General features: G+C 40.7%; 2 protein-coding genes across 9 annotated transcripts in view; one reads left to right on the forward strand and one right to left on the reverse strand.

Moving 5' to 3' along the window:
• Nucleotides 1-16,475, forward strand: part of FER (tyrosine-protein kinase Fer) — a 69,054-nt gene extending 52,579 nt beyond the window's left edge. For 4 of the 5 annotated variants that reach the window (XM_022845759.2, XM_022845758.2, XM_022845757.2 and 1 more), the window contains exons 3-15: nucleotides 1,321-1,494; nucleotides 4,693-4,869; nucleotides 5,138-5,262; nucleotides 7,982-8,254; nucleotides 8,363-8,494; nucleotides 8,744-9,020; nucleotides 9,655-9,744; nucleotides 10,145-10,342; nucleotides 10,637-10,813; nucleotides 13,398-13,611; nucleotides 13,859-14,094; nucleotides 15,048-15,248; nucleotides 16,233-16,475. In XM_022845759.2, coding sequence (XP_022701494.1) covers nucleotides 1,321-1,494; nucleotides 4,693-4,869; nucleotides 5,138-5,262; nucleotides 7,982-8,254; nucleotides 8,363-8,494; nucleotides 8,744-9,020; nucleotides 9,655-9,744; nucleotides 10,145-10,342; nucleotides 10,637-10,813; nucleotides 13,398-13,611; nucleotides 13,859-14,094; nucleotides 15,048-15,248; nucleotides 16,233-16,334 — 2,376 coding nt within the window. In that variant the 3' untranslated portion in view covers nucleotides 16,335-16,475. The remainder of the gene's footprint in view (nucleotides 1-1,320; nucleotides 1,495-4,692; nucleotides 4,870-5,137; nucleotides 5,263-7,981; nucleotides 8,255-8,362; nucleotides 8,495-8,743; nucleotides 9,021-9,654; nucleotides 9,745-10,144; nucleotides 10,343-10,636; nucleotides 10,814-13,397; nucleotides 13,612-13,858; nucleotides 14,095-15,047; nucleotides 15,249-16,232) is intronic. The other variant, XM_086971341.1, reaches the window with a different exon arrangement.
• Nucleotides 16,476-23,238: 6,763 nt separating this feature from the next.
• LOC111267482 (A disintegrin and metalloproteinase with thrombospondin motifs adt-1) overlaps nucleotides 23,239-25,959 on the reverse strand; it is a 25,849-nt gene continuing 23,128 nt past the window's right edge. For 3 of the 4 annotated variants that reach the window (XM_022845761.2, XM_022845764.2, XM_022845763.2), the window contains one exon: nucleotides 24,438-25,385. In XM_022845761.2, coding sequence (XP_022701496.1) covers nucleotides 25,083-25,385 — 303 coding nt within the window. In that variant the 3' untranslated portion in view covers nucleotides 24,438-25,082. Of the gene's footprint in view, nucleotides 23,975-24,437; nucleotides 25,386-25,959 lie in introns of those variants that run through there. The other variant, XM_086971343.1, reaches the window with a different exon arrangement.

Genomic DNA, 25,959 nt, shown 5'->3' on the forward strand with positions numbered 1-25,959 from the left:
CTATACGTAGAAATGGCACGGCCATGGACTTGAATATGATGCTCTTGGAAAACTTGTAAACCAAGCTTCTAGTTAACACATTAATTCAATCATATTCGGACAAAATATAAGCAAGAAACGGTGAAATTTCCTCGCCTATTTTCCTAAATATGCGTCATGGACAAGCTGACTGTGGTTTAACATGACATTAGTCAAAATCAAATTTAACAGCAGCTCCCAATCCTCTTTCTAAACGCTGCCAGTTTACCCAGAGATGCTAAACTCAAGCATACGCTATGCGGGGCAACACGTTCATCAGTCTTGCTAACCGTTATTCTCAACGTACCGCCCAAGGAAAAACGTCTCATGCTCGGTCTATGTAATCATCTAAGCGCCTGCCTTGCCTCTTAGAATATTGTCGAATGGCGTAGGAACTTTCAAACTTGATTGCATTCATACATGTCAATACATAAATAGATCTCGTGCGTCACCATCGAACACAGCGTTGGCGTCATCACTGAGATCAATACTTTCGAGGGTACATCGCTTAGGGGTTCATCATTGCTTCGAACAAGGGGCACGCGCGTTATGTTTATGTGTATACCCATGGGGTTAGGCGTTAGTTTTAACTGGTTGGCTGGCGCTTATCTCGCAGTCGGTAATTCTGACTACGAACAGCAGCCCAGTATAGCGGCATCGGCTGCTCGTAGTCATGTACGCTCATCAGAGACTTTAAATGTAATGATGTAGTACAATTGTTTCTTCTGTGCTTTTCCGGGGGAGCTGCTACATACGAACGCACTGGATAAAGTTGATGCAAAACGTTGGGCTTTGTTCATCGCTGCCTGCCTGCCTGTTGGGACCTCTAAGTAGCCAGTACCACTTTTAAATAAAGTGCCCACGGAGAATAGCTAAGTGCTTATGTAACAATGAATTAAATATATTCCGGACTTGAGCTAGACATAAAACAGCTTATAACCTATAAACGGGACATGAAAATGGCGCATGACGAGCCGGGATGTTTAAAACCGGTGCACCCTCGATACGATAAAATATAACATTATGTTTACGTGCCTTCTGATGGAGGCTAGCTAGATTAGATGGTAGCCTAGTGTGTAGGTGTCCAAGTGAGTGTGTAAGAAGTGGAGAAGATAGGCACAAGCTCGTTTTGAATCTTGACTCTTATTGACGTTCCCATAGTGTGTAGAAGCCGGTTAATAGCAGCAAAAACGAGTTCTTGCAGATACGTGCAATTAATAAATGCCTTTTGCTAACGTGGAATATTTATGGAGTCGTACAGTCTTAGTGAGTTATTAGTAATTTTTCTCTTCTTCTTTTTAGGCGTGGGATACAATCGTTGAAACTACTGAAACAATTGGGAGAATAGTTCGTCAAAATGCTGATTTTCTAGCGGCTAACACACTTGAAAGTATCACCAATCTCATCCTTGAAAAAAAAGCCCTTCGTAAAGTTTATATGGAGGAACACCACAGGATACATGCTGAACTAACAAGGGTAAGTCATCCGTCAAAATAATACGCTTAGTATTGTCTCGCTTCTTATGAGCGGGCATAATCCGCTTATTAAAGAATTTGAAATATAATATCTATGTATTATATATTGGCTTGCAAAAAGCTAGCAACTATAAATCAGCACGTCCTCTATAGATTATATTTAAATAAACTCTTTTACAAGCCTTTGTTGAGCCACTAAATTGCTAAATCACTGACACCAAATCAACTTTTAGCGGTAGTTATTTGTATTCCTTTTTTTTTTTACAAAGGGCACTTGCATGACAAAGGGCCTCAACCCCGACGCGCATTGCTGGGAGCTATGCCATTTACTAAAACAGACTGAACTGAAGACTAAAGGGTAAAGATAGTTTTCTGGGGGGGGACAACGAGAAAAAAGGTTGTTCGCGTCCTCTTTTGTGCGTTGTATTCATGCCCGAAAAGGAGTAAGGCGCATGCCGCTGCCTATTGTGACATGCGAAGGCAGCGTCGACGTCGGCCGCGGCCTGTGCTCGACGTAAAGCGGGATTGCACTGATTTGAGATCGACACGGATTGGGTGCTTAGCCGTCCATGTTGGCATTCAGCAAAAGCTCTTCTATCCGGCGGCGTACTTTCACACAGACGCTGTCTGCGGCGCCGACAAGAACTGAAGCTGTTTGGGTCTTTGGGGCGTGACGTGGTATCGCCAACAAAAGCTCTGTAAAGACGTTTTAGTGGCAAGCAGAGTTGGCGTTTCCGTAGGCAACTACTGGCACCTTCTTTCTAAGTATAATCCAACAGTGCATCAGCCTAGAATAGAGAAGAAACTCGAGACGAGGTCTTCTCATTGAAGGTACCTGTGAGCCCTTTTTGGGTAGGAGGCACGATCAACTCGAGCGTTTCAAGGCCCATACACGAACGTGGATGGAGCCCCTCAGGGGAGTAGTCTGCAGCGCAATGACGAGATTTCAACATCGCTAGCCGAATAAAAGTCACGCATGTGGGTTGTCTGCTTATTCAGTGATGCCAAATTCTCTAACGCCACCGTCGGACTCCGCCGTTTCGTCGTATACGCATCGTTCATCGTTGCTGGACTCTATCCACAGATAATTGTTAAGTAGACGTTTAACATTTTTAGGCTTCGATCTATGTTAAACCACAGGAGACTACGATTAGTGCTAACGGTTGGTTCCGTGGGCATATCTTTAGAGCTTCTTAAGAATATATCAATCACAAGTAAGCGGCTGTATTATATGCGCATTTATAATAAATGTCTGAAAGTATGAATCCGATTATATACTTGTGCTACGTGTTGCGCCGGAATTTTCAAATTATCCACGAAAGGAGTTTACAACCCACAAAAACACTGCCACAGCATTCGTTAGTCCTTTTTTTTTTCGACAAAACTGTGAACTTTGTTTACTACCGGAAATGTCCTTACGCTTTCTTGCATTCTACATCATTGAAAAAGGTTTGCAAGATGTATCGGTCCGCTCTTTCACGTAAATAATAACATAACCGCATTATTGAAAGGTCAGTAAATGGCTGGTCTTTAGGCGCGACAGTGTCGGATGGCCCCCCATTACGTGACTAACTCCGCTCGACTTTTTCTTATAGGAATGCCTAAAGAGCAAAGTATACAACAACGATCCACGGACGATAAACAAACTTAAAGGCGGTGCTATAATTTTAGAGATAGGACCAAATAGATGCGAAGAGGTGGCAAAAATTTACATACTCTCAGTTGTTGGTTGTTGGTGTCATTACGAAGTTGCTTCGGATTATATAATCGTCTCTACATATATATGGTGGTATTATTATATTCTATATAAAACTCTGGGTTCAAGAGATGAAGTCATTTGGATTTTAAGCAAAAAAAAAAAGTAGCATTGATTCTGCAAAATTACAGGCTTTAGGTCAAATATCGTTCATGATTATCATATACGAGAGTTTGTAGTATTTTGATCAGACATTCTATCATATTTGGCCATCATCATCATCGTTATCCCGCGAGCGTTCCCGCTCAGAACCCTCCACCTTCTACTTCGCCAAGGCCCGTGCATCCATACACTCGGAACTATCTTCTATGTTGTGTTTATGTGGTGTTCCACTGCATTCTACAGCTTCATGCCTGCCTCGAAAAACTCAACACCCACCGCTTTCTCCCTATTCGCCGGTGTGGGTATGTGTGTGTGCGTGTGTGTGTACTTTGGCAAAGAGGCTCTAGGAGCCAAGTTCGTGTCATCCATGATTGCACGATGCGCAGCAACTGTTCTAATATCCACTCGCCAAGGCAGTTCTCTGTCTCTTTTTATCCTTTGTACACCCCCCCCCCCCCGGGCAAATCTGGATTGAAAAAAGATACAGCTCGTAAGCTAAGGGTGTGGCAAGCGAGAAGGTCAAAGCGACCCCTCGGGCAGTTGACTTTCTCAAAAGCTGAAAGGAACAAAATCAGTCAAGAGCAGTAACAGTGGTAGTAGCACCAATGGCTAACGCAAGCAACCTGTCCCTGCACAAACAGCCTACAGCAGTACGCAGGGGTGGTCGAGCTGCCCACGTTGATAAACGCTCTGGGAGTAAGGCGCGGTGCAGGATGCAGGCCCACTTATTCAGGAAGCAAACAATTGAGCTGCGAACGAGAGCCGGTTTGATATTCAGGGGCTAGGGAGGCTCTGCTGGCCTGGGAAAGAACTAACAGTATGATATGTATTCTAAGGGGAGTGAATATTTAACTAGGTTAAATGCTGTTGTTCAGATGACCAATAATAACTTGATCTGATTTGAGTATCATGCTGTACTTTACAAATACCTGTAAAGAAATAGGTAGGAATACTTTTACTCAATAATTTTATAGCTTTAGAAGAAGATATCCAGTACTTTCTAAAAAAAAAATTACCCGGTCTGCAAATTAACTTTTGTTGTTTTGAATAAAACCTCCTCGAAATGGAAAATTTTCACAGAGGAAGAGCCTGCAACAAGTCTCTTCTTAAAGTCACACATTGGTCCCTGTTTATCCTTCTCGAATGATGTTGAATATTAGAGACAACGAAACTTTTTGGGCGACACCGAGTTAGGATGGTTTAACAATCACGTGTGGGAACGACGATATTTCTTGCCGTTAATTTATTATGATTTACAAGAAAAAATCAGTACAGGAATAAACATTGTATGTCAATATTAGAAGAAAGGCTACAAATAAGATCAAAATCTTTTTATATCAGCTCCGCGAAGACGTGTTTCGAATTAAAACTGAATATGAACGGTCCGTTGAGGCGGCAAACGATGCTCGAATAAAATACGACGAGGTAGTTTCGCGCGCTGATTCCGGACCAACGAAACAACGAAAGGTAGACGACCTTCGAGACAGATATTATAAAACATCCCGAAAATTACATCAGGTGAGACACTTACGATTTTATTATTAATTTACGTTTTAATTGATTAGTATTTCACCATTATTTCTATAGTCCCAAGCGGAAATTGCTTATTATCTCAAACTGACTCCTGTCTGCAGCGATGAGACAAGAAATACTGACACAGCCTCAAACGGATTGTGAAAAGTGGCCAATTATTTCGAATTGTACCTTCAGTGTATCGTATTATACAGATCCGAATGTCTTTTCAGCCTGTCCTTTTTATATCATCTGTTTGGGTTTATCTTTTTAGATTCACAATGAGTACGTGCTTACATTGAACGACGCAATGCAGTATGAGAAGCAACTTCGGACGGTTCTATTACCTGACCTCCTCGAATGTCAGGAGTCAGCGCTTCGGGAAGCTCTGGAAACCTGGTCAGCATCTATTATAGAAGCCTTTGCATACTTCTAATATAGTCATGACGTAGGGCATCCCTACAATCTAACAATAGATCATCCATTCAACGACCGGATATTTTAACCATTATACATAGCGTAAACAGCGTAGTATGGAGATGTAGTTCCGTTAAGCGTTGCTTCAAATGTGTATAGCTTTTTTTGCGGGAACTACTAGCTGTATCAATTTGTGTATTGGTATAGCTGGTAGATGACTTCAACTATTTCTTTCCGTTAGAGATTGCTTCGATTAACCAATGTTTGTCCTTCTGCTAGACCGTCGTGTACAATTAAAGCGGAAAATGGTTATGAACGTTTTTACGACTAAGGAGGACTGTTAGCTTAGTTGTAGAATCAAATCTCCGTCACGGACCCGTTCGAGCTAAAATCTTTAGTACATCCGTTATTTTATCTGTTATCACCTCCTAAATATTTGATAGAAGCAATAAATATCGATAAAGTCTGATTAGTAGATATACAGCTTGTCCAACTCCAGCCGTTTAAAGTATCGGACGTATAATATGAAAGTGTCTATTTTCCTGCTAGGCCTTCGGTGATTTACGCATAATTGGCCGGTTTCAGTCAGCATATGTATGAAATAAATAGCCCGATGCGCGGATATCTACATCGGAACAGACATGGAGTCTCGTAGTAATTCAGATCATAGGGTAATGCAGAATAGGCTCACAATGGGGAAAGAAACGAGGAAAGTAGATTTACGATTAGGACAGAAGATAGGTCGCTAATTGATACGGATACCGCTTGTATTGTAACCTGCTTCTTTTGCAGCTTCAAGCTTAGCATTTTTTAATCGTACACGCCTATTTTTTGTTTCCACTATTTCCTTTTATATCTAGACATACTCGGTTTAGAAAACCAGTGATTTAGCTTGCCATCGTATGCCATACGAACAACCTATAGAGGCAAGATACACCCGGGAACTGCCGGTGTTCCTCTTAACAGAATGCCCGGATCCGAAATAAAAGAAAAACTGCTACGTCTAATATGGACTTCGTACAGTTAGATCAAAGTAGAAAAATATTTTTCCAAAGAGATTGTGATAATAATGGCATATAACAGTTTTTTCTTATATACCGAAATTTGCCATTTTCACTTGAGTGGTACGACCTTTAGGAAGTATCTATCCATTCAAGAGCAAATCCTGAATTATAAAAGTTTTGACACAAAAAACTCTCGTTTGGCTTTGAAGCGATGTTCATACTGATATATATATATATATATATACATAGACTGATATATACATATATGTATATATATATTAGTTAGCTCTCACAAAGATAAAACACGGTCGCATAATGATTTTGCGAATCTTAAACAGGTCAGCCTGTTAGAGCTATATAAACGGTTACATTATCAAATGCTGGTGTACCATTTACTCTGGATGTGCTCACAGAAGGCGTTTGTAAACCATATTGAATGGGAGATGTATAGCGTAATTATACGAGTTAGTGTCTACAAACGTGTTCGAATGAGTCGCAACTTTCTTATAGAAATTGATGTGCCGTTTCACAATAGCAGTGGAAGAGTTCGTAAACCGTACGTTAGTCTGGCTACCGAAAGTTACCGTAAGTCGGTAGTCGAACTTCTGTGCGATTGTTGTTTCGATGTGCCTCAAGCACAATTTTCCCTGTGTGATTTATAGCTTTTAGTTATCCAACCGTCATATACCTACAACCGCCAATCATTTCAATCGTTATACTTCTAACAATTAGCACTGACACACGGAACCCAATGGGTTCTTTGGCCGTTATTATTGTTTGTGATTATCCACTGATCACCATTGCTTTTCAACAAGGGCTATCATGTGGCGTACGGATGTAGGGGCGGTTAAAAGTGAAACGCCAATTTACCGTTTGCTACAGAACGAAGTCGACTTCGTTTTTAAATGCTGTTAAACGTCGTTATCCTCTAACTAAGATGTACTGACCAGCTCATCAGTTACTAAAGCCTTTATTCTATTACCATATTACAGACACACTTATAGCACTCGGACGAGACGTATAGTCCGCTGGGACTATTCAGCAGCTGAATGTGCACTTATAAAACGTTCTCGAACTGGTAGAGCCAAAAAGTGGCGACCTCTCGTGTTTAAGGATACGAATGTTATGCGAAATTTCAGCAGAGGGAACAATACCTTACCTACATGAGAGAAAAACCAGCAAAAAAAAGGTGCTTTCGACGATCCGAGGTCGATTACGAGAGTAAAGAATCGGCTAGGTAACTGAAAATACTTGCAAGATCGATGCCGTCCGAGAAAGCTGGAAAAGCGGTACAAATTTACTCTCTCCCTCAGCGGAACTTCCACAAAATGTTCGCGTAACCCCTTATAAAGCAGAGGCATCTCCACGACGCATATCACAAATGTCTCTTTTGTAACTTTAATTTAGAACTTGTCTAGCTTTTTAAGATACATTTGCGAACTGTTTTTAGAAAGATTATTCCGGCGAGAATTAGTGTTACGCCACGTTGACATTTTCTTGCACCCACTTTAAACTATGGTTCTTAACTGCATCAAAAAATCTAGCCGAGTTTTCTGATGGTGTAACAGTGACCTACTACTGATGAGGCAACACTACTGAGAATCTGAGTTCTATATACATTGAAAATTTGATTTTTATTGAAGTCACAGGTTCAATTAAAGCGTCTCACCGATGCGTATCCGGATTTTCTTTTTTAGGCAAGGCGTGATGCGGGAGGTTGTAGAAAGAATAGACTTTTGCTCCGAAGGCTTTCAAGCAACACATGGGCGATTATCGTACGCTTTATCACTTATTGACCCCGACAAAGAGTATCGGGCATTTCTAGATGCGCACAAATCTGCATCCCCAGCTTGGATGGACTTTCAGCTTGCGTCGCCTCTTCTCAACAGTCAGCTGGGCAAATACGAGGGAACCCTTCGGCCTGACAAGCTCGCCGTAGACGACCTTACCATTCACGACCTTCGCAACAGGTCAGTGAAATTCAGTAGGAACTATTATGCTTGTTTCCAGAAATAGATATTAGGTAAAAATAAAATCTAGAAACATGTTAAAATAAAACCTTTTCATACATGTGGCAGAGTATCCGAAATCGAGCGAAGGATAGGTGCGGCACGTGACGATGTCCATGAGAAGGAGAGCCAGCTAAGACAGCTTGAGACCCAGAGAAATTCAATTCCTGACTATTCGTCCCATGGGATCGAGACCAATTAGTAAGTGTCGTCCCCGTCTGAGTAAACATTGAAATGGTATAAAGTTTTGCTGCGCTTGTCCGCGTGTCTCTACCGCTTCTCAAGCGAATATACGAAATGAACTGTACTGGACTTTTACGCCCTGGCTAAGCATATCAGACTGGCATTTCCATTCTCATTATATTGTAGCGCTTACCAAGTGCACGAGGGCCATACTGGCGCACAACTGGAAAAAATTGCGCAGAATTTAACGAATATCTATGTGTTCAGCGAATTGGCAAAACGGCGTGCTGTGGACCATGTGCGACGTGATCGGGATGAAATACGTTGTACTTACGAGCGACTCTCGCATCAGCTGGCGTTAGTTGTGGGTGCGTTGTCTGAGGTCCCGGATCCTCAGAACGTTCCTCGGGCACTTAATCTGCTTGAGCCACCAAGCCCATCTGTTGCATCATCGACATCACAAGAATCGTTGAATTTTTCGCCGGGGCGGTTCACCGCCAGAGGCATTGTCGAGCGTATCAGTCGGCCGTTCCAAAAGAAAGAGGTGAGATCGAATAGTGCGCCTATCGTGAGGGTGCTTAGCGCACATTTCTGCGAGTGTTTGGAATTGAAAGTGTCTATTCTCAGCACGCTGATAGAGTATGACTTTGAGAGATCTATTGTGAAACGTTTAAAGAATAACGTAGCAAACTGTCCTTTCATTACTTATTTATCGTCGTCTTTAGTGACGACTTATTAGGGCCATGTTTTCCTTTGAGCATTTTGTGCGTGCGTGAGTGAATATGAGTTACTAACGTTTTTGGCTGGAATTTAAAATCACTTAATGAGAGCCTGACCTGCTACCAGTGCTTCATATATTTATAACGCGTTTTTTCATTCTCAGTATTGTGTGGCAAGAACCGATGGCTCACTACGTGGGCGTACTACGATCATTTCATGTTCCTAAACATTCGTATTTTTTTTTTACCAGAGACGACTAATCAGCAAATTTCCAAGAAGTTAATCCTCCGAATTGTAAAGCGTATTACTTGAATCAGTCCACACACCCGTAACCAGCATCATCCATACAAACTGTGCCACATATGTAATTGCATGTTATCCGTTCCCTTCTCTGGCCGTGGTCTGCAACTTGTTCAACCATGCGTAAACATTGCTCAATACCGTTATAATCTTCGAAGGAGATTCGAGTTGTAAGCGTACGGCAACGGTCTCCGTCGCCGCCTGATCTCGATAAGGCACATAGTCAAGATGAAAGCTTCGCACGAAAGGTACCTTCTTGTCGATTCGGTTAGGAAGCACACACGAAGTAATTACGTCGAGGTGCATGGGGTTTTTAAGGAGAAATTGAAGTCGCTAGCCAAATTTGAAGATTATAATGAATTAATAGTTAGTAATTCGATCACTGTGCCGAACTCTGTTGCGTTCGGTCGAAGGGTCCTGTCTGAGGTTTTGCAAATCACACTCACATATCGACTATACAGAATCGCTTCTATTTGATAAAATTCCACTAAATCAAAAAGTATCCTGACCTTAATAACAAATCGAATTGAGCGCATGCTTTAGCAGACTAACAGTCGCAAGCTAAGGCTCACAAGCGAATCTGTTTTAGGCAAAACAATTACATTTCGTTTATGCTCCCAATGACCAATGTGATTTTTTTGTCTCTAGATGACAGTCAATCCGAACGTGGCTCTCCAGGACGAAGAATGGTTTCATGGAGTGCTACCGCGGGAAGAAGTAGTGCGACTGCTTGTTAACGAGGGTGACTATCTGGTTCGCGAGACGACCCGAAACGAGGAACGACAAATTGTCCTTTCTGTTAAATGGGCTGGACATAAGCACTTCATTATTCAACATACACCAGAGGTGCGAGCGACTTGAGTCGCTTGGTGGTCACCGAGCTCATTAGGGTTTTACTATATGCCACATAAATTGATTGCAATTTTGCTCTCAATCTTCGTTTGCCATATGTCAACTACCTCTCTTACCCGTTGTGTTTGTGATAACCGAGCATTTCCCTATACCTAAAAAAATGCCGATCTAGACAGGAATGTCGATTGTATATTGGTACAAGAATGACGCTCTTCGTTACGTAATTTAGTACTCGCTACGGCAAATTATATTTACGGAATTGTTTTTGTCACCTGTAATATCCTGCAGGGAAAGTTCCGATTTGAAGGATCTGCATTCGACACAATCCAAGAACTCATCGTATACCAACATCATTCCGAGCTGCCAGTAACAATCAAATCAGGAGCTATACTTTACAACCCCGTCTTCCGCGAAAGATGGGAACTCAACAACGACGATGTTCAGCTTATTGAAAAAATTGGAAGGGTATGTGCCCACCAAAGAAGTCATCGTAGGAAAAATGTTTTAAGCTTTTCTAACCTAGAGAAAATAATTCTAGCCTATATAGGAACATGTATGTATCAAGTTTTGAAAAGTTTCATCTCAGCGCATGAAATCCGCATTTATTCTATGTTTCACGTAAATCGTATTATACCGGGGAAGTTTTGCGGAGTGAATTACGAAGCAACACGTACATACGTCCCAATATCTAATTTCTGTCATGGAAAACTCAAATAATACAAGCACGCCGAAAGACATCCACAATGTAAGATTTTTTTACCTTATCAAACTAAAGATGGTTCACGTGAGCCCCATCTTCTTTCTAAAGCGAACTACTTAAAGGATTTTCTTTAACAGAATAGCAGAATAGTTATTAGTCTGAGGTCATTACAAGTGCATTCGTTCATATACATAGGTATATACATATTTGTGATGAAACAGTACCATAGGACCTATTAGCTTTTTAACTTATCCCCGTGTAGAAATAGCGACGAAAATACTTTGGATGGAAAATTATTGCTACGCGCCGTAACTTTCGGCCGTGCTATCCCAGCACGTGTTTTACGTGTTCCAGCATCCGATTTAGGACCGTTCACGCTCTGGACGTGTTCGTCCTTAAGGTCTGTTCTGGGTGCGCAAGCCGAATCTTTTCTCGGCTGCCGAGACGATACCCCTTGATGTCTAAGCGTATGCACCTCGATGTTCTCAACAGCCATTGACGCTTCAGCGTATGTACCTCGGCCTTCTATACAACCAGTCTCCTTCTTAATTGTAGGTATTCTCGCATGAATGTTTCCGGCCCCTTAGGCTTTAGACTGCGGCAACTGTCACACAAATCTCCCGCCAGTACATGTACTCTAACCCGTGTATATATGGAGGGACCAATATAAAAGCACTTTATTATTCTCTGTAAAGTTTTTGTTAAATGTGTGCGTGTCTACTTCTTTTTCCAGGGTAACAAGACAAGATAACGGCTTCGGCCGTAATGACTGTACGATCCACAACAGCGCTATTTAAAACAAAAACCCATTAACGAATACGCCTTAGAACATTTATTTGCTCCTGCGCCGAGTTTTATGATGATATCGAAGTTCAGTCAAGGCTTCGCTCGTTGCATATTTCTGACACACCTCAAAATTTCTCAATTTAATGGTGGCCACTATCAGCGGAAAACTGCAATATCACGGAAACCGGCCGTTACACCTAAACCGGACCGACAGATTAGTTTGAATCTGGTAGCCCCTTAGATAGTGCAGCCACGAGGCACCGTATCAGCATCTATTCGCTATTCTCAGTCTATTGAGTGGTGCTCTTCCTCTCTCCGTGTATCCCCATGACTTTTCCGGTGATTCCATAAATACTCGACTATAGCATCCTAGCTAAATGTTCCTTTGCGGCTTATCGATTTTGACTTTGGCGCGCGCTTTGCCGATCGCTTCACCGCGAATCGCTACAGCCCTAAGGCACCGTAAAGGCCACTGAAAAAGAGTTGGAGAGAGTGATTTTATTACCCATAGAATTAGAGTGAGTACTGCTATCAGAAAAAGGAATAAATGGAATTGAAAGGTCTCTAAGGTAACGACCACGGACAAGATGGTCTACAGCCCGGCCAAAGCAACTCGTGTCGTATAGAAATGTCAGACGGCTAGTGGAGAGCATATCGATTAGGCGCAGCTTAATTTTGCCTGGTAGCGCTCGTGCTAGCAATAAGCTATTGCGGAGTTATTGTTTGGTGTAATAATCATAGTTGTCAGTTTTCAACGTACATTGCACGACGTGTAATGATAAAGATTATGAAAAGGGCGAGAAGGAACAAAAAGAGAAAAACTATGATCTGTTTTTAAGGCTATGTCTAACTAGGACCTCGATTTAGAAACATATCCAGTATAGGCCATTGGAGTTTCGACCATTCATTGCAAAATAAGTTCCCTCAGCGTCTAACCATGATTCGAGGCAAAAACGTATGCGCACTATTCTTTGCGTTGTCTTTAAATGTAACAGGGACTGTATTGCGGTCAGCAGGTAAAAACCATCTTAAATGTTGGAAAAACACAGATCTTATGGTCCTACTTTAGAACCATCTCCTCGTCGGTTCTCATTGTGTGTCGTCAAAAAACGATCAAATATACCCTACGAACATAATGGGTATATAACAAAGATTAGACTAAACCGATCGATTAAACAAACACATAAATATACGAAATGTTGCTATATCAAACATGATACGTAACAGGTTAATGGATTCTCATTCCAAACAGCGTATGGGGTTCCTGAGTCCTGTTCATGCAAAAACAGCATCGACCTTATCCGAAGGAGAGACCTCCTCGTTTTGATACCCGTGTTAGCTAACATAATGATAAATGAATTCCCTTCACTTAATGTCGTTCTGCTCATACCTAAAAGACAACTGCAGCGTTATTGCTGCGGACTATACAGATAGGTGCTATTTTTGCCTAAGCGTGCATAGAGAGAAAGTGAACAGGGGTTCAGGCACTGCAGCATCGCTGATTACGTAACAGCTTCGACCGCAATTTGTTGATGAAGTTTTGTATACTGTTATAATAAGCAGGGAAATTTCGGCGATGTCTACCGCGCGGTGTTGCACCCTTCACGATTAAATGTCGCTGTGAAGACGTGTCGTGTGAATTTGCCTGAGGAGCAAAAAAAGAAGTTCCTCAGCGAAGGTCGAATCCTCAAGCAGTATGACCATCCGAATATTGTTCGTTTTATTGGGATCTGCGTACAGAAACAGCCTATTATGATTGTTATGGAACTCGTCCCAGGTACAGCAGTTGTACATAGGAGCACATAATTATAGAGCACAAAAATGATGTTGGCATTCATTCTTGTCTGATTGTTTTTCTCTATTCAGATTTAATTAAATGTGAGATCTGATAATATAAAGTAGCCACAACTAACTTCGAGAGATATGTAGGTATTTCGATTGAATTTTTCTTTACACCGGTAAAAAATCACGACGCTTAACTAAAGACTAATTAACTCTAATGGAAGTGAATCGTTTCCCGCTAGGCGGTTCATTGCTGAACTACCTTCGACGAGAAGGTCAGAGACTGGCTACTCGTACCCTGGTGAGTATGTGCCTTGATTGCGCGGCCGGAATGGCCTACCTCGAATCGAAGGGCTGTATTCACCGGGACCTCGCAGCCCGAAATTGTCTGGTTGGCGAACGGGACGAGGTGAAGATCTCCGATTTCGGTATGAGCCGTGAAGAGCATGAATACGTCGTTTCTGATGGCATGAAACAGGTAAACACAGCCACAATACATGCAAGCCTGCCTGGTAAGTTACACATTCTTTTAACGCAGCTGCTTCATCTTTGCGCTGAGTTTTGCCTGTAGCAACAATCGTCGCTTTATCAAGTCGGACACGATCCAACTACCAAACTAGTAGCTGTGTCGCGTCCAATTGTGTTGGACGAGCAACCCATTCGAGCCGAATTATTCCCGGGGCATTTCTCTATCAAACGCATAGTAAATGAAAGTCGATTTTAGCGTTGCGGTGAAGATTAAATCTCGTCGTAAGACCACCGTCCAATGAATCTCCTTTAGCCGATTAGTTCCAGTTAGTTTTTCAATAGACGCGTTATATTATCATGTTACAATTGCCGAGATTACCGGTTGCCACTTTTCCGGCGTTGCCTACTTACAAGGTGACAAAACAAACGATTTTCATCATTATTATGAACAAGAATAACTGACAATTAGGATCGAGGTCAGTGCGATGTATTGCCATTGGGTTAGATATGACTGTAAGGTCCGAAATCTGCAAAAAAAAACAAGCGTATCACGATCAGATCGATCGCTATCTCCGTTGAAAGAGAATGCCAGAACGAAAGGAAAAAAGTGGGGTATACGCAAAGTGGAATATTATCATGGGGAGCTTAGGCTAACACTAGGAACGGCCCATTGGGGTAGACGAAACGTTTTACCCTATTAGGTACGCAATGAAGTCGAAACAACACATTTAAATCATTGTTTCTCTACGTATAAGTACGTTGCATATGGCACGACAGATGGTTTAAATAATGACTTGATTTGGCGACTTATTCAGGCGTTAGCATGATGACAGTTAGCGTTTAACGTTTCCTGTAAACAAATCCTTCTCAGGGGAGACGGAGTACGGATACTCGCCTCTCTAACTAATGCTATGGTACAGCTTTATGAATTCTTGATTCATGCCTTTATGTAATATCTTCTAGATACCGATTAAGTGGACTGCACCTGAGGCATTACATTACGGAAAGTATACGTCTCTATGCGATGTATGGTCATTCGGGGTGCTCGTATGGGAAGTTTTCTCGTTAGGACAGGCGCCGTACGCAGGGCTATCGAACAGCAAGGCCCGAGAAAAAATCGATCAAGGGTATCGCCTGCCTGCGCCGGACAGAATACCTTCACCGGTTGGTATATACATGGCCGTAGGGCGTTTTAAAAGGCAATGTTGTAAAAACGTTGATTTTTCATAGTCAACAATCATCGACAAATTTCGAAAGTCAGCTTGTCCAAAGAGTTGCTATAGATAGCTAACAATACCTATAATGTGTATGCATACACATTTAGTTGAAGTTCATTTGATTTCTATACAATTTATACTTGACATGTTGGAATTAAGGTTCATACCTCAATATAACGCTCTGCCAGAACGCTGAAAATATTTTTTCCAGTTAAGAATTCCAGGCTTTTAAGATATTTATAGATTATATAATGTCTCCTTCTTTTTTTTTCTTTTTTTTATATAACTCACTAAGATACGCAGCGTGCAAATGTCTTACCTTGGAATAATCACCCCTTTGATGTACTATCCATGCAACGCTGTCTAATGTAATATCTATGTATCAATAGAAGCTTGCCCCGACCGATATAGTAGATAACGTCCATTTTCTAGAAGGTTAAAGGGGGAACTTTAGATGGAGCAGAGAATTATGTGGCGGCCATTATAAACAAAAAACTAATAAAAAGTTTAATAAAAGAAAGTTAAACTTTTTTCTATGTTCTATACCTCATATTCTATACGTTGACTTCGTTATCATGTAAAAGATTTACTGCAACCGTGCTTTTACCATATACAGTACTATCGCTTCTCGCCTATATAAGGTATTGGCGTCACTCGCTTGACTTTTCCTATCGACAAAATGAAAATGGGTATATATATATGAAATTGACTAATTGCCACCAACGTTATTACTGTTCGAAGATTTATGCAAAAATTAAATCATTTAATTACCATACTTTCTTACAAGTTCCACAGTTACAAAGTGCGTAGAAAACGTGTTATAATATTATTTTTTCCTAGCTAACATACAATCGATGATCGACATATTGTTTCGTCCAGCGACCACAGTCGATGGCGTTACTAACTTAACTCTCTTCTATTCTACGTTCAGGTATACCAACTAATGCTGCGATGTTGGGAGTATACACCCGAGCGAAGACCACACTTCGATGACATTCATAAGGCTCTTCTGAATGTATTTAAGCATTTATAAATAAATAGATATACTGAAAATACTACCACATTATATAATATAATTCTAAATATAAAAATGATGATGAGAAATGTGTTTAAAATAGTAACCAAAGCGAGGCAGAATAAAGTACCAATTTCGTTCTGTACAGACGCAAAGAGATTACGACTTTCGTTATTTTAGTTTGAACGTTTCATTCGTCTTTTTTTCACACGCGAATAGAGGATCTACCAGGTGGAGGGTTTGCTTAATTTTGATTTGAATGAGTGTATTATGATAATTTACAGATACGAACCAATTGTCCTAGGTTGAGTTAGTAAGGAAGTCTTTTCGAGACCTGTATGAGAAATACCTCCAGGTAATTTTATAATTCATGTACATCGGTCATACGTCGTCTCTGGCGGCTGAATTTTCATCATCGATATAATAGTTATAATGATTCATAAATTTGCAAGATAATTTCTGATGACTATAGTAAATCTTGAGGTAAGGTATGGTCATCAAAGTTCAGGAATCATCCATATTTAATTTGAGTTAACCTGTTCGAGTCCTATCTAACAGTTTCTCTTCGCCATCTCTGTTATTGGTTGAGCTGGCAAATGGAAATTGAAGGCTTCTTACTAGATCGTGTATAAATTTAGAAATTCAGAGATGTGTCTGATAGCTCCATCATGGTTCAGTGGCCCTTTTCGGTTTGGGGCGGTGAGCGCGCGCTTGTCCTGCGAGAGTAATCGTAGCCATCTCTACAAAAGGTTACTTTCTTAATGGTGTAGTGGCAACGTGTTTACCTAAAATACGTGACGGTTTAGGTCCAAAACAAAGTATAGACACACCTGATGTTGATAAAGCCTAACCGTTTGAAGCAGTGCTTCACGGCAGGACCAATGTAAAACTAAAAACATTTGTAAATGCAACGCTGGGCATAGGGACCGCCGACCGTAACCCCTCTAGCTTTTGAGCTATTGAGAGAAACGTTATATTTTATTGCACAAATTAATGACTTATCAATGTGATCTGCACGGCGCTAAATTTAAGAATATGTGAGATGATCGAGGTTCAAATATAACTGAATATAAGAAGATAGGTCCTATTTGCTCACACAGCTGCAAAAATCGGACAATATTAGGTTCTTGGACCATCTCTGAAGAACATCGGCTATGACGGAGTGCATGAATCACCTCATCTGGGGGAAAATATGTAATTAACTGTGTACGTCAACGATCTAGCACTGCTGAGGAAAACCCCCACGGAGCCCTGCTTTAGGACAATTGCGTTCGCTTAGATCGAAGATAGGCAAGAACACCACCTGCAGGTCACATTTGAAACTCAGGAAAACCGTCAAGCGCCTAATTATGCCGCTAAATGTTATACTAGATACAAGATTAACAGGTACATCGCGTATAAGTACGCACCTGGGAAAGCTCTCAAAGTAAAGGAAGCCACACAATGTCTTTTGGCCTCGTTAGCGGAATCAACAGCCTTATATGTCAGTTCACTCTGCGCCAACATGACACTGAGCTTCAAAGGCATCGATAAGAAACTGTTGCAGTCGCCATAGTACATAAGACAACGTTGACAGGGTTGTCAACAGACCACTACAAAAGGGGCGAAAGGCTGGGCCCTGTAGTAAAAAGGAGATCTACACTAAATAAATGCAAAAAAGGCGGAAATACTTCACACCGAGCCATATAAAAAATGTTAAGAGGAACTGAACGAAAGAGGTGATTTATGGTATGAATAATCGCATGGTAAAGTGTCGTTCTATGTGGCACAACTACTTGTAGAACACGAATAGTTTTAAACATATATAGAAACGACTGGAAGAACCGAAGCAGCTACTTTTGTACAATGTGCATCGGGTTAAAAAATAATGTAAAATGCACGATTGTTCCTCTTGCAAGCGTAGTAGGAGCGCGAACAAGATTTTCAAGAGGAAATTGTGTGCTTAAAAATGTAAAGATAAGGGCTGAAAAAAAGAAGATTGTATGGTCCATCCAGTGACTATATAGGGCAGTTCCTGAGCAAAAATCCGAATGTAACAAAAACGGCTAACAGAACTCTAATAGAGAGGAGTTCACTGAAGTAATGCTAATTGGCTTGCAGTCGACATTTATGAAGTCGCGATAACTTTTTAACGAAGTGAGCTCTCTTTGAAAAAAGGCGGATTTTTCACATGATTTTAGCGTATTCGCTTGAATTCCATTAAAAAAGGAAGTAGGTAAACCGGCGGTAGACAAACTTCGTGCTATGCCGGAAAAAACGAGCCGTCAGGAGCAATGCTTGCCTAAGTCTGTCTCGGATGTAAAACGTTTGGTACTGTGCAGGAACTCTTTTAATCGTGCACACTTGCAGTAAAACGTCTCTAACAGTTATGATCTACAAACATAGGATCTCTAATCACGATTGTGTAGAGCTTATTCGATAGCCATGTAGTAGATGATGTTTCATTTAGTTAGTAATCAAAGTTTTCGGCATACTTTTATTAATGGGTTTCTGTGTATCGAAGAAATCTATCATCAAAGTACTGTCGATATAGGCAGATCTTTCGAGATACGAAAGATGCATTTTGTTTACAGAACGTTACGCTTGAACATGTTTAGTAACGGGCTATTTGCTTGACTGAGGCTTTATCGACACTGCTACGTCTTATTAGGATGACAAACAAACAGTGTTCATTATATAAAGAACCGTCATAAGGATCAATGAGTAGTACTACGATGATAATCTTCAGGGCTAATTCTAAGTCTTTTATCATAAATACTAAACAATTTATATAATAATGTATTTTTACAAATATGAACACTTTGATCTTGTACTCCCCAGCATTTTGTGTTTAGCTACGAACGTAGATAAAAAGAAACGCCACATTATTTTAAGAAAGTTCTGCCTATTTCGGTTATGAATTGTGAACAATTAAGTGACACAGATGTTTACGTCAATCATTGCATGTTTGCGCCAAGTCACAGCTTTATTTGGGTTTCCTTGTTGCTCTTCCAGATTACCAATTTTGTCTGTCTCCCTTGTCCCTTGGCGCAGAAGGTGGGACTGAAACTAATCAGTTATTAGAGTTCAACCTAACTACGCCAAAGGGACTAGAGACGTGTGGCTAACAAACAAGTGGATTTAGGAAGAAGTATGTGTATTCAATTAATCGTACGACGATTCACGAGATAGCGTGTTCGTCCTAAATTAACGTTGGTTTCATTCCTGGGCTGGGGCTCCAAATCGACCACTTACCTGGCCAAATATCCTCATTTCTTTCATTTCTCGTGGAAGAGTAGCCTGTGGAGTACAGAGCTGAATATAGGTACAAGTGCAGCATTTTCCAGTGGATGATTCTATTGAAACTATTCATCCATGACCTGTGGTTGTCTTCCAGCATTGACTTGCTCTTCCACTAACCATAATCGTGATGCTGCTGATTGAGAATAGTAACATAACTATCAAGAGCATAGAGAATAGTAGAAACGGGCTGCTACCGTCTAAGGCCATCGTTAAGCTGATTCATGCTGGAAAAAAATGTACACCTTTGAATTAGGAAATCTAAAATTAAATTATCGATTATTCGAAGCGCTGGAATGAACACACACCGGTATGAAGCAGGCATGAAGATCACTGGCTTGGAACATACCTACCCCAGGGGGTCGCCCCATAGGGTCAAAAACGTGTTTCTACACAGTAACATGTTGCAGGTACATGATTTTTGCTTCAATCGCTAGCTAATGAAAGCTACCTTGTCATGTCCAGAATCAGATCTTCGTCGTCGCAGAGCAAGCTTTGATTGTGTATTTTTGCATGCTTGTACATTGTTGCTCATGAAGAAGAGGTTTAAACGCAGAGCACGTCTAATCTAATCTGTCGGATGAAAAGACAAAGTTCCAACGATAGTTTATATCTACCTCTGCACAATTAAGTAATCTTGAAGGGTCCTGATTCAGTCCAAGTTCGAAGCTGCTGGCAGTGCTCTTTCCAAACCATGGTAATCTCTGGTCCTACTAAATCCCCAATTTATTGACAGCCATCTCCATTCCAGAAACTCTCTCTTATTATGATTGACGGTGGCGCTAATTTATGCGTTGTTTCAACTAGCATCGCAAAGTACTGCGCCCAACATTTTATTGCTGGGATAGCGCGAGACATTACCGTGTTGTACATAATCATAAACGCCCTTAACGCCAAGTCGTCCCTACCATGTCCACTTCTTTTTCCCGCTATTCACTTCCTAATACCGACTCTGTTTAGTTAGTTAACATGTGTGAAACTCTGGAAACGACTGCAAGGGTTTTACTGCATCTGTCCTATTTAGAGTGATTAAATTTATCATTTTCTATCGAGTTCTAGCGGCCGAGTTTAACTTCAAGCTGTCTATTTCCCCGCTTGATGTTCCCTTTCAACTTAAATCTACGCTTGTAGCTCCTATTTATTATATAGAGTGATCTTAACATTAATTTTTCGATTGCGATAACATCCTTCCTTTTTAAGTTTTTCGGGAAAGTGCATTCATTCAAAAGTGCTATCACAGTTGAACAGCCTCTGTTTTGCTTTTAATTTAATTTGCCGACGCCACACGTACACTTACTAGACAAAACGAATACTTCGTCATTCTTGGTCTCTAAGGAATAAACTTTTTTTAGCAATAAATGTTTAAATACCATTTAGACTGTTCCTTAATATTTCATAGATTATGGAGGTATTATCTAGCCCCCTCAATCCGCGGTCCATATCCCTGATCAATCCTTCGATGCACTGATAAGGCAGTTCTGGTCGGATTTACGCTTTAACTTAGTGACCCTCACACTAATAGGATTATACCCAAGTGTCTGCCTGTTACCAGTAAACCATCTTTGTTGAAGTATAGTAGTCTTCCACTTCAAGTTCCTCCTTCCACGTACAAATTGCGTTTTCTTGGTACCATATGTCACGACCTGAAGTGTTTTTGTTTGAAGAGGTTTTTGTAACGCGGCTGCAATGTGTTTGAAATGGTACATGCGCAACGCCTGATGTCTCCACATCGGTCTTCTCCCAAACCCATTAGCTTAAAATCTGTCTCGTGTTATTCCGAGTACCTAAAAACAACCAATTTTATGCATGTGAGGACTGCGAGTTCTCTGCCTATTCTCTTTGTGGCCGAGTACGCACTATCTTGCAAACTCTTAAATCTGAGTACCATATCAGAGGCACGCGTCCGAATGTTACCTATGCCCATTTAGAACGTTCCACATGCACTAGCGCAGTGGGTAATATACACTAACTAAACTTAACGATACGCGGTGATCTGGGGGGGGGGGGGGGTGAATGCGGACGTAGACACACTGTTTCGTGCTGGAAGCAACTAGCCGCATGAAATAATATCTAACGATCTAAATACTCAACGCAAAAGCGTACCTAAAACGCTCAAGGCTCTATATCAGTCCTTTGAATAATTTCGAAAAAGATCATGACAGTTATGTTTTACTTTCTGTCTAATTATTTTTCTCCCTTGTTATACTTATTTAGTCCTACTAATGCTTAATCATGATCATTACGTTACTATATACGAAACCATGCCAACGCTAATCCATAATGTAAATTATAATCGTTTAGATTCTAATGATGTCAACACTTGAGGCAAATTAATCTGTTAATTAATGTTATTTGCCATATAAAAATATAGCCAAATGCACGAACTGTTATCTAAAAAAGTTTCCAATTAAATAGCCTTGTGATGTAGTATTATTTAACGTATTAAAAACTAGTTAGGTTTCATAGAGTCATCATGTCATAATTTCAACCTGACAACCTCAGGCAGGCCCATCGGCATACTATTTACTATCATTGTTAAAACGATTGTTTAAATTTAATGGCTCGCAAAATCGTGTGTCGGCCATAATCAATAATGCGCCTATAGACCTGGGAAGCGTCGATCTGTCGAACGCATCCTCGAGTTCGTCGACATAGTAACTACCCTAATATGACAGGGGCGGAACTCATCCTGCACCCGTCTTGGCCCCTCTTCGTAGTTTATATCTAAGCAAATGCCATTAATTACAGGTACGTGCATCGTTGCTATGCAACTGTAACAACATGCAGCTTGCATATATTATAATCGTCTGTATCTACCATCTTGCCGAAACTGCATGATAATGTCTTACCTTTGGTTTTTACTAAGAAACTTATTCACAGGCCTTAGGCCTTTAAAGAATAAAGCATTACGACTAGAAAAAGAGGAGTAATTAGAGAATCATGACTTTGTATATTGATCACTAATGGTGTTGTATGTTGCTCGTTTCTTCGAAGCGATTCCTTTGAGCATATCAAATCGCAACAAAAATTTAAATAAAGGATTCAAAGTTGAAATAGCGTCACATACTTATCGGTGGCTTTCTTGTCTCTCCTGCTTCTGTTCCTTAGAATGTTCGATCTTTTGTGCATTGTGTGGCCTAACTTACACATCGTCTTTCTTTAAAAACGAACAAACTCAATGTAGCACAACAACCACCTAACGATTTTGAATATTTCGCGCCAGTTAGAAGGTAAACGCGATAATGTATACTGAGGTCTAACGCAGTAGGAAATCCAAAGATTGGTGATATGATGATTCATGTATGGACTATGTCAGTAACGGATGGCACTGACTATACAGTGCTAGAAAGAGGTTTAGCTTTAATTGTTTTTGATTGTAGTTAGATTGATCAACACAATGGTAAGCTGTACGTCTAGGCAAATGAAAAAATCGATCAAAGGTCCGCTTAAACGTTGATATAACGTTTTTTCCAATACCACTTACTTATATTAGTGTATAGTAATAATTAATATATAAATCGAAAGTTGGAACCATCTTCCCTGCGCGTACTTGCTTTTCCTGTTTTTAGAAAAATAAGTCACGATATGCCTAAAAATACATTTTTCATCTAAGTGTAGTATTACAGAAATAAATACACTGCAGTTATATTCTAATTTGTCTTTTTTTTCCCTTTTAATATGGCTATAATTTATTTTATAACAATTTTCTTTTTATTTAGCATACCTATATAAAATGTTTAACAACAGACAAAAAACGGTTTAGTATTGTGACATCTCGGCAGCTTGAATGGCTTACACCTATCCTCATAGAACATCGAGGGGCGTTTCTAGCAACAGTAACGATAGATCAATTTGCGACAACTACTTACTTAAACGCCGCACTCATACAGGTGTTAGTTCAACAGACACTCTTATTTCAGTAACGACAGTGGCTTATGTACAATGCGAGTGTCAATCTCTCAACTTAGTGACCTTATTTCCTCGTTAATAATATAGATCTGCGAGAACTCATGCACAAAATCAACGAATGGGTTGGTCGCTCACATTTCAAAAACGTCGTTATCTGTCAGACCTCTTCTCTGCCATTCTTGATTCGTAATTTTCGGGGCAACGCCGGCTCGACGGCCCTCAGCGTTGAATTATTCTATAACATTGGCGCAAGACGACGCCATATTATATAGTTTGACAATTTATAGTGAAGTAGAACTATTTCAGTTGATGTGCTGCGTGTTTTGCGATCATGCATTATCGAGATCTGCCTCGCTGAATCCTCGAGACCGTACGCCCCCGAAGCGTCCTACGTCCTTGTTGGCGATTTCTGCCTGATACTTGCGTTGGCTTTGCCCTTCTTTCCGAAGTCGCTGGTGCCTGAGTCTGCCCTGTGAGCGGCGAACGTCCTGACTCAGCGTTAGATCCCAAATAGGCGCGAAAAAAGGTCACCTGCTTCTCACGATACTCTCAATAGCTCTAATCTTTTGAGAAGTGCCACATCAACCCACGCAACAGACCCGCAGTTTCACAAAGCTTTTGTCCGTATATTCATATACTTTAATGCTAGTAACATCGAGATGGCCATCAATAAATGCCATTGTGTCATGTTGTGCAAAAAAAGATGGTGGAAACGTGACTCCCTTTCAGCTTTGATGTAGTGTGGTTCGTGCAAATATGCTATTGAAACATTACAGGGAAGGTGTCTTCATAAACCATTCTATAATACAGAAGAGTTCCGTCCATTTATGCTTAGGCTTGATGCTCATTCATGATGGTAAAATTATGGTAAAAAGTCACTGTAAATAGGGAAAAATACTGGCGACCTAGCTTAGCAAATAATCGACGCAAGCAAAAAAATCCACGTTTTTTCTGTTTAATTTATACGTAAAAGTCTAGCCTTGCTATTAACCCTCGCCGCTTTAGCAATTACAAGCAAATTTTAGAAAACATGATACACCTTTGGCGAGTCCTCTTATCTTACATTGGAGAGAACGCGCATTTTAATAATGTAACCATTATATCACATGTTTTCTTGATAGGTAAAACCAAACGAACTAAAGCCAATTATTATTACAAAAGTTAGCACATATCCCGCAGCACGTTTATGGCGCTACCATTATAGATAAAATACTTTTAGGCTTATGTATTTTTAATATCGGAACATAATATTACCCCACACGCGCATGCAGTTTCATATCCAGCCATCATTTCCACTTTTTTTTTATTATATTGGTCCTCATGCGCAATTGTCTGAAATAACTACTACTTCATTTTACCTACATCCACAGCATACTTTCCGCCACTGAAGATGTTTCGTCGAACAAATTCTGTTAAACGGGCTAGAGTAGACAAATACGTATTGGTCAACAAATGCTTATGTAATCGCCTATTCCTTTGCCATCGTTGTTGTTGTGTTGCAGTGTGGTGGATAATAAAGCAAATGGATCCCATCCATGCACATCATTGCCTTATGTAGTGATTTATATTCTCGTAACATTAGCCCGAATAGAAAAATCCCGGAAACCGTCTGTATAGATTCTTCAGGGTCCAACGTGTTCTTGACGTCGCCTGACCCGTCACCCGACGTGCGGTGGCGCTCATGCCTGATTGAGTGGCCGCTGTTTGGGGCCGCTCGGTGGGGATGGCTGCTGTTGAAGCGTTGTACTTACTCGAGGAGCTTTTCACCACGCATGTCCCCTGACGACACCACTTTCCCGATGAGCAACTCGTACCGTCAAGCGCTGGATGAGCTGGCGTTGCCCACTGGCCCTCGAGGCACCAGAGTTCGCGACAGATGTCCTGGTGGGTCAATGGATGAAAATAAAGATTAGAAAAGGAGAAACAAAGTACAACCATTGAGTCTGTTAAATTATGCTACGAAATCATTTATGTCGTTATCTTTAAAACTTGCAAATTGCAAAGTCATTAGGTTTTTACCTAAAATAGCTTTTTGAAATCCCGTTCAAGGGTATAATTTGGGGTGTTCCAAAGGTAGCGCAATACGATGGGAGATTAAGGTTTTTAAGTAAATCGGTTTGTTTCCTTTTATGTGAATACATATTCAGCGAGCAAGATGTTTTTATCCGCATATTATAAAATATTATAACTATAAAATATTTTCTTATCCGCAAAATTAACTCTGAAGAGGCCACATCTTGGCACACACTGTGAACGCTTGTTAGGACATTAAGCAGAGCTTACCGACTTCTAAGACGCGTCTTTAGATACTTCCTCTTTCCAAACTTGGGCTTAAAATACATATTTACCATTCAAATATACAGCTGTAGAAGGCAAAAAATAATATATGGTCGGAGAGCGTTCGAAAACGCCAACTCCTAATTGGCCTCTCGCAAAGCTGCGCCGATACAAATTA

The sequence above is a fragment of the Varroa jacobsoni genome, unplaced genomic scaffold (genome assembly GCF_002532875.2).
Source record: "Varroa jacobsoni isolate VJ856 unplaced genomic scaffold, vjacob_1.0 scaffold_1193, whole genome shotgun sequence".
Taxonomy (NCBI): domain Eukaryota; kingdom Metazoa; phylum Arthropoda; class Arachnida; order Mesostigmata; family Varroidae; genus Varroa; species Varroa jacobsoni.